The 15,291-nt window shown below is 54.6% G+C and overlaps 6 protein-coding genes across 6 annotated transcripts; 2 read left to right on the top strand and 4 right to left on the bottom strand.

The window, feature by feature from the left end:
* Positions 1-335: 335 nt before the first annotated feature.
* On the bottom strand, positions 336-1,451 carry N656DRAFT_794631 (PIG-P-domain-containing protein; the record flags this gene model as incomplete). Its single annotated transcript, XM_064817314.1, has 1 exon — positions 336-1,451. One exon carries the CDS (start codon positions 1,449-1,451, stop codon positions 336-338), a length of 1,116 nt encoding a protein of 371 aa, XP_064673878.1.
* Positions 1,452-1,763: 312 nt separating this feature from the next.
* N656DRAFT_701215 (TPR-like protein) lies at positions 1,764-4,316 on the bottom strand (the record flags this gene model as incomplete). Its single annotated transcript, XM_064810926.1, has 5 exons — positions 1,764-1,998; positions 2,071-2,727; positions 2,784-3,116; positions 3,180-3,753; positions 3,821-4,316. 5 exons carry the CDS (start codon positions 4,314-4,316, stop codon positions 1,764-1,766), a joined length of 2,295 nt encoding a protein of 764 aa, XP_064673879.1.
* Positions 4,317-5,325: 1,009 nt separating this feature from the next.
* N656DRAFT_774537 (uncharacterized protein) lies at positions 5,326-6,940 on the top strand. The gene has a single exon (XM_064814287.1). It carries the CDS (start codon positions 5,371-5,373, stop codon positions 6,610-6,612), a length of 1,242 nt encoding a protein of 413 aa, XP_064673880.1. The 5' UTR covers positions 5,326-5,370; the 3' UTR covers positions 6,613-6,940.
* On the bottom strand, positions 6,865-9,389 carry N656DRAFT_700537 (peptidase M49, dipeptidyl-peptidase III; the record flags this gene model as incomplete). The annotated part of the gene is made up of 8 exons (XM_064810875.1): positions 6,865-7,251; positions 7,339-7,362; positions 7,435-7,508; positions 7,573-8,008; positions 8,071-8,120; positions 8,191-8,971; positions 9,037-9,235; positions 9,292-9,389. 8 exons carry the CDS (start codon positions 9,387-9,389, stop codon positions 6,865-6,867), a joined length of 2,049 nt encoding a protein of 682 aa, XP_064673881.1.
* Positions 9,390-10,467: 1,078 nt separating this feature from the next.
* N656DRAFT_794635 (uncharacterized protein) lies at positions 10,468-12,037 on the top strand (the record flags this gene model as incomplete). The annotated part of the gene is made up of 2 exons (XM_064817315.1): positions 10,468-10,986; positions 11,045-12,037. The coding sequence occupies 2 exons, from the start codon at positions 10,468-10,470 to the stop codon at positions 12,035-12,037; spliced, it is 1,512 nt and encodes a 503-aa protein (XP_064673882.1).
* An 892-nt stretch (positions 12,038-12,929) lies between these two features.
* Positions 12,930-14,221, bottom strand: N656DRAFT_701697 (glycoside hydrolase family 18 protein; the record flags this gene model as incomplete). Its single annotated transcript, XM_064810961.1, has 4 exons — positions 12,930-13,729; positions 13,788-14,026; positions 14,075-14,144; positions 14,197-14,221. Coding segments are annotated over 4 exons (1,134 nt in total), but the record flags the coding sequence as incomplete, so codon positions are not given.
* Between the last annotated feature and the right edge of the window lie 1,070 nt (positions 14,222-15,291).

Consider the following 15,291-nt stretch of genomic DNA (forward strand, 5'->3'; position numbering starts at 1 on the left):
CGCGTTGGAGAGACGACGACTCCAATTCGAGGTGAAAGATGCACAGGCAGCTCACCTCAAAAGCTGGTGGGGCAGCGGGCTTGGCAATTCAAGGTAATTAATTACCCACCCGAGGGAACCGCAGTTACGGACGGTAGTTACGTTACCGACTTTACCTGTAACCTTACCGTACCTACCTCCGTTAGCTGCCTTGGTCACTGGATGCCAACATGCTCCTGAATCTGGTCAGTTGGGCAGTTAGGCAGTATGGTTGTCGTGAGAAATCACAATTATATCCTAAATTCCTTATACTATGGCTCGAAGACAAGTCCGGGATATCAAAAAGCCTTCCTTCCCTATAACCTTGTGATCATCACTTCATCATCTTCCTCGCTTTCCCACTCCCTCCCCTCAGCATATAAGACCTCACAAACCCCGGCAAGCGGCACATCCATGACAGCGTCCGTACCCTCATTCCAAACTTCCTTCCAATTCAGCCCTCCCCCCGCCTTCGAATTCCGCTCTCTACCCCCTACCCTCCCAGCTTTCCCACCACCGTCTTTGCTCGGGTAGTAGTAGTATTCGTGGTCATCTTCGCCGGCGCCGGCGCCGGCACCGCCTCTGCCCCTCCCCTTCCCCATCCCTTTCCCACCACCTCCCCCCGCTTGCCCCGCCGACGGGCCCTCAACCCCACCCCTCCTCCTCTCCCTCTTAATCCGTCCCTTCGAATCAACCACGGCCACCTGCGCCGCCTCATCAACAATAGTCTCCACACTCTCCAGCGGCAGGGTCAAAATCTCGGTATTGTACGCCGCGAGCGCGACGTAGATGTAGACGAGCGTCATGACCAGGAAGCTGGGGATGGCCAGCGACCACCAGCGGTTGGGATAATAATAGATGCCCAGGGCGTGCAGAAAGGGGGATGGCAGGTAGCTCCAGAGCAGGTAGATGAGAAACGACAGGCTGCTGAACAGGTACAGCACGAAGCCGTAGTACTCGTACGTAGGCACCTTGGGCCGCGCGCGCGGGAGCGGCTCGCCCGGGTGCTCGTCGTCGGACGCGTCCGGGGTCGTGGGCCGCGACGGTCGCAGGAGCGAGGTCAGCGACGGTGACGGAGGCAGTGGTGTTGGTGGCCGCCCGTAAAAAGGAGGTGCAAAGGCGTGCTGGGAGAAAGGGCCCGGTGGGGGTTGGAGATCGTCGTCGTCGTCTTCTTCTTCGTCTTCTTCTTCCTCCTCCTCCTCCTCCTCTTCAAAGTCTTCTATTATGCTATTGCGGTCGTCATCTCCTGGTCCTACTCCATTCTCCTCAGAGCCCGAAAATGAGGCCGAATTGTGCGAGTATTCATCGTGTTCCACATCGTCGTGGTGATGCGAATCTGACGAGCCGCCATGCGAGGCTGGTCGGTTTCCGCCGGAGCAGGATCCGTCGGGAGGAGAGGCTGGGTCCTCTTCAACGTCCTCTTCTGAGGTCATTGGTATGTCGCTAGCATTGATATTTGACTAGTTATAAATTCCGATGTTTTCGAAGAGGATCACGGATTCCTAGTTGGCTGCGAGAGGCAAACAGCCCAGTGCAGTGCGGGAAGCCCTGGCCGGAGCGCTAAGCCGGAAGAGCGGGCCCCAAGTACAGTACCTACAGTGGATCACACCACTAAATCCCAGCCTCACCGCTCGCGATAAACGCCAGAACCGTCCATTGATGAATGATTTGAATCATTTAAATCTTTCGATAACAGTTCCGATTTTCCCAAATCACTACGTTATTCGTTTCTTCGTCGATCCAACCTACCACAACATCCACAGACAGAGCTTTGAAAACTCAGCTTCCTGAAATGGCGCATCTGCGAGCTCAGGCTTCAATTTTGCCCTCAATTTCAAAGCCCTGTCCTTACAAGCCATGCTCTCAGTCTGCATGCCCCTTTTTGCTTGAAGCTCGGAAAGCTTGTACAGAGCTCGGGCTTGTTGTCCCTCGCCCTCAGCGAACGTCTCGGCAATGCTAATAATTTCTTCAAGAAGTTGTCTAGACACGGCTCTGTCAGCAGCCCAAAGGGTGAGAACATGGATAACGGTAGGCCAGAGATGGGGTGCTTACATGGCCGAGCTTGTATGGCCGTCCTTATGAAGCATCGAGGCAACGTCATATTGCGAGTCGCAAGTCTTGAGCCTATTTCCGAGTAGCTTCCTACGGAAAGCTAATGCCTTTGAGGCCAATCGCAAGGCCTCGGCCAGTCGGCCCTGAGCGAGACGGATGCGAGACAGCAAGACCATATCACCTGAGAAACGAGGATTTCCGGTGTTCAGGAAGGTCTCGTCGGTGAAGTCTTTGAGAGACGGGCATTTTGCCAACATCTCTTCCGCTTCATCCGGGCTGCCCATACGAAGAAGGAGGCTCGCCATATTGCTGTAAGAATTCCCGATTCTGTCGCTGTTCGCTTGCAGCCTGATCCGGATTGCTTCCTGATGGGCTGCGTAGGCAAGATCCAACTCACCCATCTCCGTGTATACCAGCGCTATGTTATTCAGGCTGTAGGCGATGAACGGATCCTCCGGTCCGAGCCGTGCTTTGCGTATGTCCAGAGCGCGTTTGAAAGGCTCAAGGGCATGAGCAGCCCGAGCCAGATCCAAATCGATCAGGCCGCCAAGATCGAGTGCGCTTGCATAGGCCAGAGTTGTGGTATCGTCGAATGATGAGGTTGCTTGTTCCACCATTTGTCGGGCGATGAAGTACATTTCCCTTTCGTACAAATACCTAGGACAACTGAATGAGCAATATGCCCTTGGAGGGATAAAATCAAAGACACTTACCAACCACATCTCAGTAGCAGGTCTGCATATTTCTGCCGATTGCCGGCGCCATACTGGTGCCGAACCGCTAGTGCGGCGAGGTGGCTAACATGGGGAAGGCACTTCTCACATCGCTCCCAGGCAGAGATTTGATGCCCTATGTCAACGCTGGAGTGGTCAGGAAAGCCCCAACAGAGCACGTGGACCACGGCGTCGAAGTAGTTGACGATATCTGCTTCGTTTAGTCTATTTCTTGCAGCGGACTGTACCAGGCGGTGGATGGTAAGAGTCGCTGATTCTCCTGCCCGGTTAACCAGGGCTCCGCGAATCAGCTCCTCAACAGCGTCACCAAAGCTAGGGAGACAAGTCAGCAAGCGATATCTATGGTCATAACATGAGGAGAAGCAAGCTACTGACTCTAGCTCGTCACACAGAAAGGAGAACTTAGTATCCTCAAGTCTCTGGGAGCCCTGCAACAAGATTGTCTCCGAGATGCCGTCCGGGTCGAAGAAGGAGAGCAAGTACAGAAGATGTGTGGGAGTCTCGGTCAGCTTTTCAAATGAGACATTCCACACGCTGCTCAGAGTGTGCTCGTAATCGCTTCCGGGCGCCTTGCGGGCGTCAATCTTGGTCGAGTAACGCTCGTACAGTGGTAACACCTCCTGCAGAGATAGTTTGCGCTGGGTGACGAATCCGCCGATCTGGGCCAGAGCCAAAGGCAACCCGCCAAAACGGCGGCTGATGGCGAGGGCATGCTGGGAGTCAGCGGGCGTAGCGTGGCCGCCGTCAATGACCTTGAGAAGCATTCTGCCACCATCTTCGTCGGCTAGGGCGTTGACTTGCACGTACCCGGCCGCGATGGTCGTAGCAACAGTGAAATTCCGAGTTGTCAGCAGCACAGAGAGGCCCGAACCGCCCATTGCGCCAGGCCAAGCCGCTTTTAGAGCAACCAGGTCATCCGCGTTGTCGAAGACGATGAGACAAGAGGTTTCTGCTTTGGTTAGAACCAAAACTTGAATATAATACGGACTTAAATGTGGCGACTTTGGCGGACATACTAGTCTTGGTGAGCCAATTCTTGACCTTCCAAAGAGCTGCAGCGGCATCCTTTGTGTAGTCCTCTGTTCCCAAAAGCCCAAGCCCCTCAGCAATAGCACGAAAACTCTGGCCGATGGCGATAGCGTTATCCGCTGCAACCCACAGGATGACCTGAAACTCTTCCAGGTTCTGGTACGCATATTGAAGTGCAATCTGGGTCTTTCCGACACCGCCCATGCCGAACAAGGCCATGGATCTCGGAGATTGAGTACTAGTAGCAGTGTCCCGAAGACTAAGCGCCTTATGGACTGCATCCAACACGTCCTCGCGCCCGCTGAATCTCGTATTGGCTGGAAATGGAATGTTGTTGTAGCGGATCCTCGTGTCACTGTCCGTCTTGGCCATCTGCATGGAGCTCAGGAGCTCTAGGACTTCCTTGTAGCGGCCTTCGTCCTTTTGCATCCGTGCTATGTCAGCCTCACTCTCAACGGTTGATGATAAGCGCTTGATGCGCATCACAGTGTGGGAGAAATCATTTCGAAAGGCCTGCCACGAATGCTTCCTCATAAGCGAGTTGGGATTGCTGCGGAGAAAGTAATAGCTCGGGCGTAAAAACAAATGATCTCGCTGTACACGTCGACCAACGCCTCCTGCAGCTGGCGATTCAGGGGTAGCGTCTGCTCGTAGATTTGAAAACGCGGAAGCGTCAGGCTGAGTTCCTCGAGCATATCGAGGACTTCCTGAAGCGTCTCTGCAGCCGACGAAGCATGCGAAAGGATGAGCCTGATACTGCCCCAAACTGCCGCCGTTACTGCCGTGTCGGCGCCAAAGTAAAGGGCGAGGATGGCTGCAAAGTCATCGACGAACTTCAGCCTCGGAGCAAGTCTGCTAAGAGAGCTGACGCTGGCGTAACTGCCGGGTACAGCGACCTGCACCGAGGCTAAGGAGTCGATGAGCTCATCAAGAGAGTGAATTTGCTGAATCGCCTCAAAGTCCCCGGCACCTTGCAGTTCATCGCGGTATTTGGCTAAAGCCCTGAACCAGAGCTTGCTGGAAGTATCCCTTTGCCCAGTAACGTTGGTTAGTCGCTTAGAGTTCTTTCCATCTCATATGAGACTGACACGCCTGCGAGACACTCACTTTTTCATAGTTGACTTCCGGCTGGAATCCAGCCTGGGATGTATGTATCTTCACCTGGACCTGAGGGCCTTGAGAAGGCTTGGGATGCCGGGGAGGGCAGCGCTCTGGTGCGCCAGACAGGGCCCTATTGCCGCTATCGACCCTGAGGGGGTATCATGCATGTAGTCCAATCGGAACGCTTTGCAGCACCTCCGTGTCCTACCCAGAACTGACGCTTCACTGCGGCGCATCGGGTTGAGCCCCGCACGGGACGGCGCGTAGAGCTGCATCGTTCCCGGCCAACCCTGCAGTGGGCATCCGCAGCCGCGCGGCTCTCCCATTATAAGCCGTTTAACTATTGAAATCAGTGGAAATCCGTCGATGCCCATGCCATAGACAAAGTCACCTACGTTTCTCTCAACCCCAATGCCCGAACTCGCTTTTGTTTCCGATGCCCTGCAGTACAGGCCAGTCCAATGTCCTGGACGAACTCCCTTGGTATCGCTGGTGGGTGGTTCAGCAGCTTCGCAATCAACCACAACGGCTGCTGTTGAGTCTACCGGACTTCGACTCGGATAAGGATCCCGATTTTGGCCCCTTTTTCACCGTCTGGAATCGGGTTCAAGCACTCATTGTGGTTTCGGGCTTCAAAAGCATCAGGAGCGTCACACGTGCTCTTGTCGACCATGGCCTTCTTTCCACGAAGAACAATTACGAAGCTGCTCAGTCAGCGGAGGAGCTTGTATTTTCCATCCTAGGCTGGCAGACGATGCTGTACATGCCCGATTTCACCTCGTGCACTAATGGAGAGTTTCGCATTCTCAACGAGATGGGCGGGTATCGTGGCGAGACGCGAGTAAGCCTTTGTCAGCTTGCTTCTTCAAGCGATCAGAATTTGCCCACCTTTCTCCTTGGGTTTGGGGTGATGCTTCCTCCGAGAAACTACTTCGCCCTGGATGAGGCCGATGATCGCGCTCTCGTCAACAAGACCAAGTCCATCAGCCGCAAGGATCTCCACGCGCACCTGTTAACCAACGTGTGCAACGTGACGATCGAGTGGGTCGACTCCCTCGCCTGCCATCTTGAGCTGGATCGACATTCCGGGAAACTGTTCCTCTTTCGATATCCTTCGTTCTGCGTCTCGAATCTCCAACAAACACATAAACCGCACAAGGGGCAGGATGGCTGGGGGAGCGTATTGCATCACTGTGCTAATGAGAGGGCCAACCCGATGCCGTGGGGAAACAAGGAGGACGTGACCGGCCTTCTCTGGGAAATCTTGCTCTCCTACCGTCTGATCTTTGGTCAGGAAAGGAGATCACGGGCCGTCTTTCGAAAGATACAGCCGTTCGCAGGCATACCACCACAGGGCCGGGATCCTCTGCTTGCTCATCTGTGCGGTAGAAAGCGGTTCGAGTGTCCCGTGGCAAAGCTGGTGGAGCGGGATGTATACGACTTGGAGGCAGACTTTCCCCACCTTAGAGGTAGGATAGCGTTGCTGAGTGGTTATGCGGCCAGCAGAAAGCCTCGCAACGTTCGGCAATTGTGGACTGACAGACGTGACTCGACCTCCTGGCTTGCGTTGTGGAGTGTTCTCATCTTCGGCTCGCTGAGCATTCTGCTTGCTCTCCTTCAGACGATATTTCAGATACTGCAATACCTTGATGGGAGGCGACAAGGTGGTAATGGTTGAAGATGACACGTGGGAGGGGCCCCAGGGGGGAACAACAAAAACGAGATAAAAAAGGAAGCAAGAAAGAAAGAAAGAAAGAAAGAAAGAAAGAAAGAAATTCGGCGCCGTCAGCAGGTGAAGGGGACAAATCTGTCCTATTGTTCGGATCTTGGGGGGACAGTTCATAGATACCAATCTGACTTCTGATCATGCTCGGGACAATGACAAAACCCACCCCGGCGGCCCGTCTAGAAAGTCTCCAGAACTGATGCTTCACACCTCACGCTCTGCCCAGCTCTCAATTACGCCTTTGATTGTTGGCTCGTATTCCTTGAGCACAACCGTGTCTCCGTCGAGAAATGTATTGGCCTGCACAAAGACAAGCGGCGGAGGCTTGTTAGCTAGCACTGCTTGTCGCCACTCCAGGTATTCGCCGTTGACCTCGGAGAGTTCCTCGTAGTAGGCACGGCAGCCTTCGACATCCGCTGTGCACCGATACATATGGAGCCGAAGGAGCATGTTACCGAGCGCGGGCTTTCCGTGCGTGACAATCTTGAATCGGTCAACGCGTACTTTGAGGCTCTGCGTTGGTTTGTCGTGCGACACCGTCACCACACCTCCACCATAGAGAAGCAGACATTTGAGTATGGCAAAGTGGGCCTATTGAAAGATCGTTAGTGCCCAGTTCACTCACTCACTGGTCACCCGTATCAGTTGCTCCAAGAAAACTGAAAATTCAAGACTAACTCGGCTGTGAGCCTGCCCCCATCTCTATAGAGAAGTTGATTAGCCCTTATAACACCAAAGACGAATTCAAGCGTCCACTTTTGGGCAGAAACTTACCCCGCTGTCTACATTGAAATTCGCAAGCCCCCGTAAGCCATCGACGCCTAGCTGTTGATAGACATTGTAGGTGACTAAAGTAAACCATACGACGTCAGCTCGACTAGTAGTCTCTAGTCTCAGACGTGAGATACTCACGGTCCTCTGCCCGAATATATGAGCTGTCAGTAAACCCGAACAGCTCCAGAAGCTCGGTATCATCCATGAGATAGGCCCCGACAAGTTCCGCTCTGCATTCATCAACCGTGGTCGCCAAATCAGCGAACTGACCGGTCCACGTCTGACCCGGTTTATACCAGCATGTGATAGGCTTCCCGGTGATTGGATTTATGGGCGGGTTTTCAATGTCGAAGTTGTACTTTCCCTCCTCGATTTCGACCATCATTTGCCCCGTGCCATGGCCGAGGAGCTCATGAAGCACAACCCACCAGTAATATGCTGGGAATTTGTGTTTCATGAATGTCTCTGCCTCAGAGGAATCGATGAAAGGGTACTGTTTCGCTTGGCTCTCAACAGCCATTCGATTGGAGATGATCACGTTCTTGAAGCCATGTTCTTGCCGAATATCATTGTACTGCCATAATATCAGCACTAATTTTAAACCAAGTTTGCGGAAATAATTTTAAGACGACGAACGTTTGGCAAATTGATTCCGGGGAAAATGATACTAGAACAGTAGGCAAGCGCTATACAGCTGTCAGAAATTCTACTCATCCTCTGACGACATCCTGACATGGGCAGCTTCTTTTCACGTACCATGGATGCTTGAAAAGTCCGGAGGCTCAAATAGATTCTTCTCAAACGGCCCTTTCCCGTCGTTTTCCGGCGCTGCCCATGGCAAACGCCGGATGAAGTTGGTCGAGTTTTCGACCAGCTTGGCTAGGATTCGCGTCTCATCGACATCAGCGATGGCTACCAGAGCCTCGAACTCGGACCGTATCCCGTGAGGATCGCGGTATGGCTCGACAAAACCAAATATGTTCTCCACTCTCGGGGCCCTATCTCGAACCCAGATCCGCTGAGATTCACGGTATGTATCCAAGCTGCCGGTGCGGAAGCTCTCGATGTAGGCGTGAATAAAGTCTTTCTGCTCGCTGTTTGCGGCATACTTGATTGCTTCAGCAAGTTCTGTGCATACCCGCTCCAACTCGGCCGAGTGGTCACCACGGACTAGCCGAATATGCCCTTTTTCATCGGGGAGGGGGAAGGTCTGAGACACGTCGCCGCTCTGAACGGAAGCAAGGAGAACGTCAAAGTCTATGCCATTTTCGTTTTTCCGGACCCTGGTGTTTTCGGGAAAGATGGAGTTTTGCTCAAGGACCCTTGACACGATGGCAATATCCTGCTCCGTGATCCCGTCACCGAGATAGTAGGTGCTCTGCGTGGTACCGCTTGGGTAACCAAGGCTGAACGGGGGTACGGCGTTGATTGACGAGGCTAGCTCGTTGTAGAGCTTGGAAAGTGTCGGAGATATAGCGGCAAATTTCTTGAGGACGTCATCGCCAACGTCGGGCACAAACTTCTGATCTCCGGAGCCCTACGGGATTTGCATGAACTTCATCAGCACACATGATGCCGCACCAGGACTGTGCCTAGCCGTACAAAGTAGTTGCCAACATTGGACAGAAAAGTCGCGGCGTAAGTCTGGAAACGACGGATATCATCTCGGCTGATGCCTAAACTAGCGAGCGTATCCCAATCTCCACGGCAGGCACGATGGAGCTCGAGGATAAAATCGAATATCGCCAATGACTCTGGGGAAACTTGTCTCAGAATGATTTTGGTGCCGAACCAAGCAGCGCTCCAAAACGGTCAGTAAATCTGCACGCTAAGCATTCAACCCAGGCACTCGCCTACCGAGCCATGTGGTGGGCATATCGTTTCTCCCTCGCTGTTAGGCGTTCGAACTGCGTTTCGACGCCCAACCTGAAAACTTGGATCTCTTTAACCGCCATTGCGAAGGGGAATGTCTGGTCCAATGACGGTATGAACTATGAACAGATAAGATGTATGACATTGACATGGAGTCTGGATCAGCCCGGTTCTGCGAATCCGCTGAGGTCCCTCCGGGGCAGCCAGGCCATGCCTCCTCTTCTGCGAAGTCGAAGGTCGTTTGCTTGGCAGTGACTCCCAGGTGCATGACATCTGGCGAATTGCTTGCATAACTGACCCTGGCCATCACAGGACGGCCACAATCCACAATTATTATGTTTGGATGTAAGGTTATTCTCAACTTTGGATTCGGGCTCACTGCTCTGACAGCATGCTTGAATAACTTGGCTTTTGACTAGGTTGCCAAGGGGTTGTTGCTCTGTCTTGAGGTACCCGACTCGACATCGCTTCGGCTGTCTGTTAAGGAGTCAGGTGCTTGCTCACTGCTGTCACTAACACTGAAACTCACTGTGGGGTCGAGTGAGGTTTCATCGTCGCAAGGCTCCGTGTCAGAGGCTCAGCTCAGACCCTGTTCACCCGCGACTCCAAGACGGAAGGAGGACGGATGAATGCCGTTGTGTGCATCATCCCTTGAAGCATCTCCTTGGAAAAATCCTTGGCGTCCGGCATCCTAGGGTTGTCAAGGATGCACAAGGCACATCAGGTCGCTTTTTGTTTGCCTTCACCATGAGACGTTTCTTTCCCTCAGGGGACACCCCATCCCTGGAGCGGGATGACAAGCAGGATGGTGGATGATGATCTCGAGCCTTGATGCTCAAACACTTGCCGCAAATCCCCTTGAACATGCTGCCGCCATATATTCCTCTCCTATACCTGGATCTCTTCCTCCTCTTCTCCTTTCCTGCCCTCTCCTACACTCCCAAGTCTCCCGTCCCCCTTGCGGTGTACTGGGCCCGCTCCGGTTCTCGTTTCTTTCTCCTTTTGCCCTTCACTTCGTGACTGCAGGCCAGTGTATTTGTTTCTCTACCTCCTTTATACGCAGTTGACTGTGTCTTTCCTCAAAACGCCAGCTCTGGCCTGGCCTAATATCCTTTGATCTTCATACCACTTTGGCCAGCCACAAGTGTCCCGACGACCACGATGCATCTCTCAACCGGAACCTTCATAACAGTCCTCCTGGCTACTGCCGCTCGGGATACAGCTGCGGCGCCTCAAAACGCGAATCAAGGAGTGGGCAATGGGAATGTTCGGATACAGACCGTCGCCAACCCCCAAAACGCCCCGGCTGCGACCCCAATACCACCTGAGGTCCTGGCAGCACAGCAATCAAGTGCCGCCGCAGCAGCATCAGCGGCCGCTGCTGCCAATGCCGCTGCTGCTGCGTCGGGTTTGAGGCAACCACCTGGCTTGCAAGGGGGCGCAAACACAGGCTCCCTTCAGCCTTTGCCGGCACTGAACACAGGGGCACCCGCCCCGCCTCCGGTAGTAGTAGAGACACCAGCAGCAGTAGTTCCACCGGTCGCGACGACGGTGGAAACACAGCCGGTATTGATAGCAACCAGCCCGCTAGGCGCTCCGGCTGCAACCCTGAGAGTGCCCCCTGGCCTTGATACAGCCGCGCCGGTGTCCCTGGTGGCGCCTCCTGGAGGCTCAACATCGGTACGTCTGGCCCACCACCGTATGACCGTCTTGCACTTCTCGCTGACATCCTTCACAGGCCGTTGTATCCAACGGCGCTGGCCAAGTAATTGGGTCCTTTACTCCCATCTTCGGCGCTTCTACCGCGGTTGCGGTCGATTCATCCGCGGCAGCGGCCACCTCCATAATTGGCGCGGAAACAACCAGCTCAGCCGCCGTTCCCGCTGTCGGCGGGATCGGTTCTTTCAGCACCATAGTAGCCGGCGCCTCCGACACCACCGCCGCGGCGGTCGCCTCCGACACCGCCCTTACCAGTGCGGCGGAGACTCTTGCCGCTCCCGCCAGCTCCGCGAATGCCGGCGCTGTGCTGATCGGCTCCTTCACCCCCATCGCAGGCAGCGCATCAGCATCATCATCATCATCAGCATCATCATCAACGTCCGCGGTAGTAGTAGTCGAAGACACAGCGGGTACCGCTACGCCCACGGCCGTCCCCACGCAGGGGTTCGTCTTCAGCAACAGCAGCAGCAACAGCGCGCTTACCTCGGGTGTTGCCCAGGCCTCGGGCGGGCTAGTCGCCCCGACGCCCATCAGCGATGCCGGCGCAGCCACGCCCCTGTCCACTTCCACTCCCGGCGACGGCAGCAACACGCTGCTTACCCCGCCGGGGCTGGACGGCGCCACCAACATGAACTCGACTGGACCAGGTGGATTGGTGGGCTTCACCAACTCGACGTCGTCGGGCGGCGACAGCGCCTCCCTGCGGCCGCTGCCGAACCCCCCGAGCGCCGGCGTGAACGGCGTGACAGGGGTTGCCGCGCCGCTCCCTACCTCGGGGCCACTAACGACCCTCACCACGGTCAGCGACGGCGTCACGACTACTTTGGTTACTGCGGTGACTGCGCAGACCGATGCTGTCGGTACTAACGGTGTGCTGGGGCTGGGGGCCGGAGGCCAGGCGAACGCGAACGCGACAGCCGCCGTCACGGCAGGGGCTGATGCCGTGCTGATGAAGAGCCACGGTGGGCTGGTCGTGGCGTTTGCTGGCATCATGGTGGTGGTGTGGTTGTAATTGCCTACAGGCACCCAAGGAGGCAGTAACCTCCGAAGAGTAAAAGTAACAAGGGATAGGCCAGTTTACTGATGCCATCGGTGATGGCGGTTTCTTTCCCATATACAGACGTACTACACTATTGGGGTTTATCCCCTGTCTTTACAGTTTGCGGCCAGGAGCCTGGTGGTAATTTGGGCGCGCGATCAGGGGGAGTCAAGAGATGAGATGAATCATGTATATACGGCGCTGTAGATACCAAATGTTCTAGATTTCTCAAAAACAGACACTCAGAGGAGAGTTCTCGTTGACATGGGATTGGATGATGCTTGCTGTGCAGTGCAGGAGATGTCCTTCTGCCTTTTCGGGATCCGAAACATGATCGGTTTCGATGGCGGAGATTGTTATTATTGGATCTCCTCACCTCGCAACACAATCACAGCGAAACTAGAAGGATCATTATGACATTCCATTCACAGTATAAAAGCAATGCCTTGGCTGAGTATGGACCTGAACATGTTCACTTCTGGTAATGACCCCCAAAACCAGGACAATTTCAATCTGGGATGGGGTTTACCCAATGCCCAATCTCCGTTCCCAGAGATCAAACACGCATCAACCAGGCTATCCTTGGGCACAATGAATATAGCTACGGGACACATATGCTCATAGGAGACATACGACACTGGCAAGACTGCGTTCTGATGGAAGTGTGAATGTCGAGTAACCAGGGGGAGTCTATCCTATCGTGTTTCCGAATGCATATGCCAAATTGACTGACCACACTGAACAAAAAATGCGAGTAAGCGAAACCCTTACAGGACTTGGAGATGAACAAGCAAAGCGAAGCAGAGCAACTCAACCCAAGCACAGCTCAGGCTGCTAAGAATTGAACGCTCATCCCCTCTCACCATCAAACCTCCGGCATACCAGCCCGAATGTTGTCATACCGGCTCACCGGGAAACTCAACCAATTCCTCGACCTGTCCAACACGCCCAGCTCGTCCGCAACCGTGCCCACCAGACTACCCTCCCCTTGCTTATCCCCGCTGGCCTCCCAGAACACTGTACCCCCAAGCCTCTTTGCCCTGAGATAGCGAACCTTCTCGATGGCGCTCCGGGGTGTATCGTAAGACACCAACTCCCCTTTGGCCGGGTCGAAGCTATAGCTGGCCATGGCAACATCGTCGTACATCTCAACGGCCCCCGGCCTGGGCAGGTCCTTGTAGAGCCACACGCCGCTTTGGATTGATCCCTGGCCGATACCGTTGTAGGGCTGGCCCAGGCCGGCTGTGGACTCAAAGGAGCGGCCGTACAGCGGTAGGCCCAGGACGAGCTTGCGGGAGGACACACCGCGGGCTAGGTAGTCGCTGACGGCGCGCTCGGTGCTGAACTTTGTGCTGGCCGGGTTGGCGCTGCTAGAGTACAGGTTGGCCTGGTGACCCGAGGTCGAGTCCCACGAGCCCGCATAGTCGTAAGCCATGAGGTGCCACGCGTCGAGCAAGGGATCCATGGCTTCAATGTCCATAGTGTTGTAGTTCTGTGGGCCGGCCGCCGCGGCAATCGTGAGAAGGAAGTGGTACCCCGGCGCGTACTGCGCCGCGTACGAGTCGAGGGCGGCTCGGCAGGTTTGGAGAAGGCGGACATAGTTCTGCGCTTGAGCCGCGTCGGCGGGGTATTCCCAATCAATATCGAGGCCGTCGAAGCCCCAGTCTACAGTCAGGTATGTGAGTGGCGGTGGCTAACGGGATCATTGCGTGAAAGATCATACCTTGTAGAAGTTGAACTGCAGAGGAGCAGAATCGTTGCCGTCCGGCCTCAGTTGCAGCAACAGGAGCGAACTTGGGTGAATATGTCCAACCGCCTATGGAGAGAAGGATCTTCAAGTGCCTATGCTTCTTCTTGAGAATGTACAGCTGTTTGACGCAGCCGTATGCGTTGTTCCCCTGATCGTTCCACGAATCTGTGGGGTAGTGCTTCTCAAGGTCAGAGTATCTGTCTGAGGATTTTCTAGAATTCGTTAGCTGAGCCTATAGTGCAGTCATGCTCGATACCTACACCTCTCCATCTGAAGCAATGTCGGCGAATGCGTAGAGGACATGGGTAATCTCTTCGGCAGGAAGTTCCTCTGACATATGGGTCAGTTGCTTTCCTGATCTCATATTTCGGACATCACCCACGAGGTTGGTAATCGGCGCCATAGATACCCCTGAAACAGTCAGGTCGTTATCGTCTCCTAGTCAACGTAGAGCAGACCAACCAGTTAGTGAAGTATAGCGCATTGCGGAATCCCGATGCTGGTATCCACCCCTCACTGTCATCGACAGATTCAGGGGCATGTGGCGTCGAGCTCGGGATTGCCCTGGGGCTTAGTACCGGGCTCGGAATGGCCGAGACTCTCGATAGGAGCACAGGGGCGACGAGAAGCCAGGCTAATGACAGCATTGCGGCTTCCAGCTGAATGGTAGGAATGTAAGGACCGTAAAGAAGATAACCACGGAGAGGCCTGCTCGAAAGCTTTTAAAACCCTTCCACGGCTCGACCGCGTACTAATGCGAAGAATGCAGAAACCGGCCGTTTCCGGTAGGCTCGGCACGCCAGCCTCAGACCCTTTTGCAGAGCATTGGATGGGAGATCCAGCGAGCACTCGACATGATCACAGGAGGGCGGATGTGCCGGCTCCTCCAAGATATCAGAGGACGTGCAGTACACGGTTATCGCATCGTCCTGAGGCAAAGGGAAGCCAATATCGCGCGACCTTTAGCCGGACTGCCACTTCCAGGTTGGCCGGCCCGGGAATGTCAATGGAAGCAGCTTCGAAGGAGAGGAGAAGCCGGCCATGTGTCCGGAACAGCACGCGCGCGCCAGGACATTGCTGGTTGTCGCTAGAGAGGAAGCACAAACGTGATAGCACTGGTTTGATATAGATGGTGATATAGATGGAGCTCGGCGGGAGAAGTTCAACCGCGCTGCCGCCGAACATCCGGATATGCAGCCTCTTAATATCACGATATTGGAAGATAACCTCCCCCATTGTGCTTGCATTCCGTAATAAAGGCTGCATTCATTTTGCCCCTCCCGCCAGCGGCAGAGCGTATCTGAACAGCCATGATAGCGACATTGCCGTCCCTTCTGGATGATTTTGGTGGAGCAGGATTGCAGTCAGAGCGTACTCCGGTAATCGATGGTCGAATGACGTTCGAAAGATGTGCAGCTTCCATCCAGAATCGACGCTACCTTAGACCCGGACCTTTAGTTGGGGACAGGCCCGTCCT

The sequence above is a fragment of the Canariomyces notabilis genome, assembly GCF_033297395.1.
Source record: "Canariomyces notabilis strain CBS 508.74 unplaced genomic scaffold N656scaffold_2, whole genome shotgun sequence".
In the NCBI taxonomy this organism is placed as follows: Eukaryota; Fungi; Ascomycota; class Sordariomycetes; order Sordariales; family Chaetomiaceae; genus Canariomyces; species Canariomyces notabilis.

What these genes read in the sequence shown, in the direction of transcription:
- N656DRAFT_774537 (XM_064814287.1), top strand. Translation starts at nt 5,371, where the DNA reads ATGCCCTGCAGTACAGGCCAGTCCAATGTCCTGGACGAACTCCCTTGG.